At 61.9% G+C, this 1373-nt stretch overlaps 1 protein-coding gene across 1 annotated transcript in view; it reads right to left on the bottom strand.

Annotated features, from left to right (window-relative positions):
* Positions 1 to 20: 20 nt before the first annotated feature.
* Positions 21 to 1373, bottom strand: part of KAT2A (lysine acetyltransferase 2A) — an 8683-nt gene continuing 7330 nt past the window's right edge. Inside the window, 4 exon segments of the mRNA XM_021707062.1 lie at positions 21 to 696; positions 860 to 944; positions 1060 to 1123; positions 1204 to 1240. Coding sequence (XP_021562737.1) covers positions 503 to 696; positions 860 to 944; positions 1060 to 1123; positions 1204 to 1240 — 380 coding nt within the window. The 3' untranslated portion in view covers positions 21 to 502.

Raw genomic sequence — 1373 nt, 5'->3', positions numbered from 1 at the left:
TGTGAAGAAACTGTCACACAGAGAAAACAAAAGAGCTTTATTGTTCCCTCCAAGGGATTAATGCCAGGGAATGAATGGTCCCTGTGCCCCCCACCCCCGGGGGACAGACAGAACAGTGCAGGGCAAGGCATGCCCCCTTCAGTCCGGACTGAACTTCCAGCCCCGAAGCCCACTCACTTGAACTAAAAGAGCGGTCCTGGCCTTCAGGAAACAGCCACCGGGGCCAGGCCCAGGACTCCTAGCCACCGGGGCTGGGCAGGGCTCACCCTCTGGTCACCAGCCACTCTAGAGGCCTGGGCCCCTGACCCCGGAGGTCTCTCAGACATGGTGAAAGTTGGGACCGAGCCACAGGCTTGGGGTGCCTGAGCGTCCCAGCCAGGCTGCAGGGTCAGGGCGGGAGGGCCCCTGGTTGGAGCATCTCAAGCTGGGAGTCGGAATGGGGGCCAGGGCATCCCAGAGGATCAAGATCTGACGTGGAGACATCCCAGGTCAGGACCGGGGCCTACTTATCAATGAGCCCGCCCTCCTTGAGCTTGAAGTAGAAGAACTTCTCCAGGGCGCTGGCACAGCGGCAGTACTCGCTGTCTGGAGGGTTATATTCGCGGCAGTTGGCGATGACTCGCTGCAGGTCGGCCACAAAGAGCTTCCGGGTCACGTAATAGCGGCTTCGCAACCGCTCGGTCATGGTCTTCAGGTCTGGGTAGCAGGAGAAGGACCGTGGCTTTGAGAGGTGGTGGGAACGGGGGGGCTGTCCACCAGGGTGGGCCCCAGGGCCCTGCATGGCCCAGAAGGATGAGAGCAGGTGCAGGCAGAAGAGGGAAGGAGGGAGGGAGGGAGGGGAAGGCCGGAGAGTCCTCACCGATGGGGAAGCGGATGACCTCATAGTAGTCAGGGGCCTCCGACTTCTTCACGGGCTCCATGAAGGGCCAGGCACTGGGGTGTGACTGGAGAGAAGAGCCAAGCTGGAAACAGCCTCCCCACACCCACGCCACCCCCTCAGCTGGGTCATGAAGCCACAGCCGTGGGGAGGGATCCTGGATGGAAACCTGGTCTCCCTACCTTGATCTGGGCCAGCAGGTTTTTGAGGGTTGTGTAGAGCTGGTCGGGGTCCTTCAGCTCCTTCCTGGGGTGAGAGACAACCAGTCTGAGGCTCCAGGTCCCTCTGTGCACCCCAGACCCGGGCTCCCGAGACAAAACACTCACCCCTTCTCCTTCCCCAGTGGCTTCCAGCCTGTCTCTCCTGCAAAGTGGGCAGCAGGAGAATGCCCCTTAGAACACATGTCCACATCCCAAGCAGCACGCTCCTGCCCCTCAGCCAAGCCCTCGCCTCCCTCAGTCCCCTCAGCCAATCCCCCACCCCACCCTCCCGCAGC

The sequence above is a fragment of the Carlito syrichta genome, unplaced genomic scaffold (assembly GCF_000164805.1).
Source record: "Carlito syrichta isolate Samal-C Ts95f unplaced genomic scaffold, Tarsius_syrichta-2.0.1 Scaffold316365, whole genome shotgun sequence".
NCBI lineage: Eukaryota > Metazoa > Chordata > Mammalia > Primates > Tarsiidae > Carlito > Carlito syrichta.
Note: the sequence above shows the minus strand (reverse complement) of the source record. Positions and strands in the feature narration are given on the sequence as shown.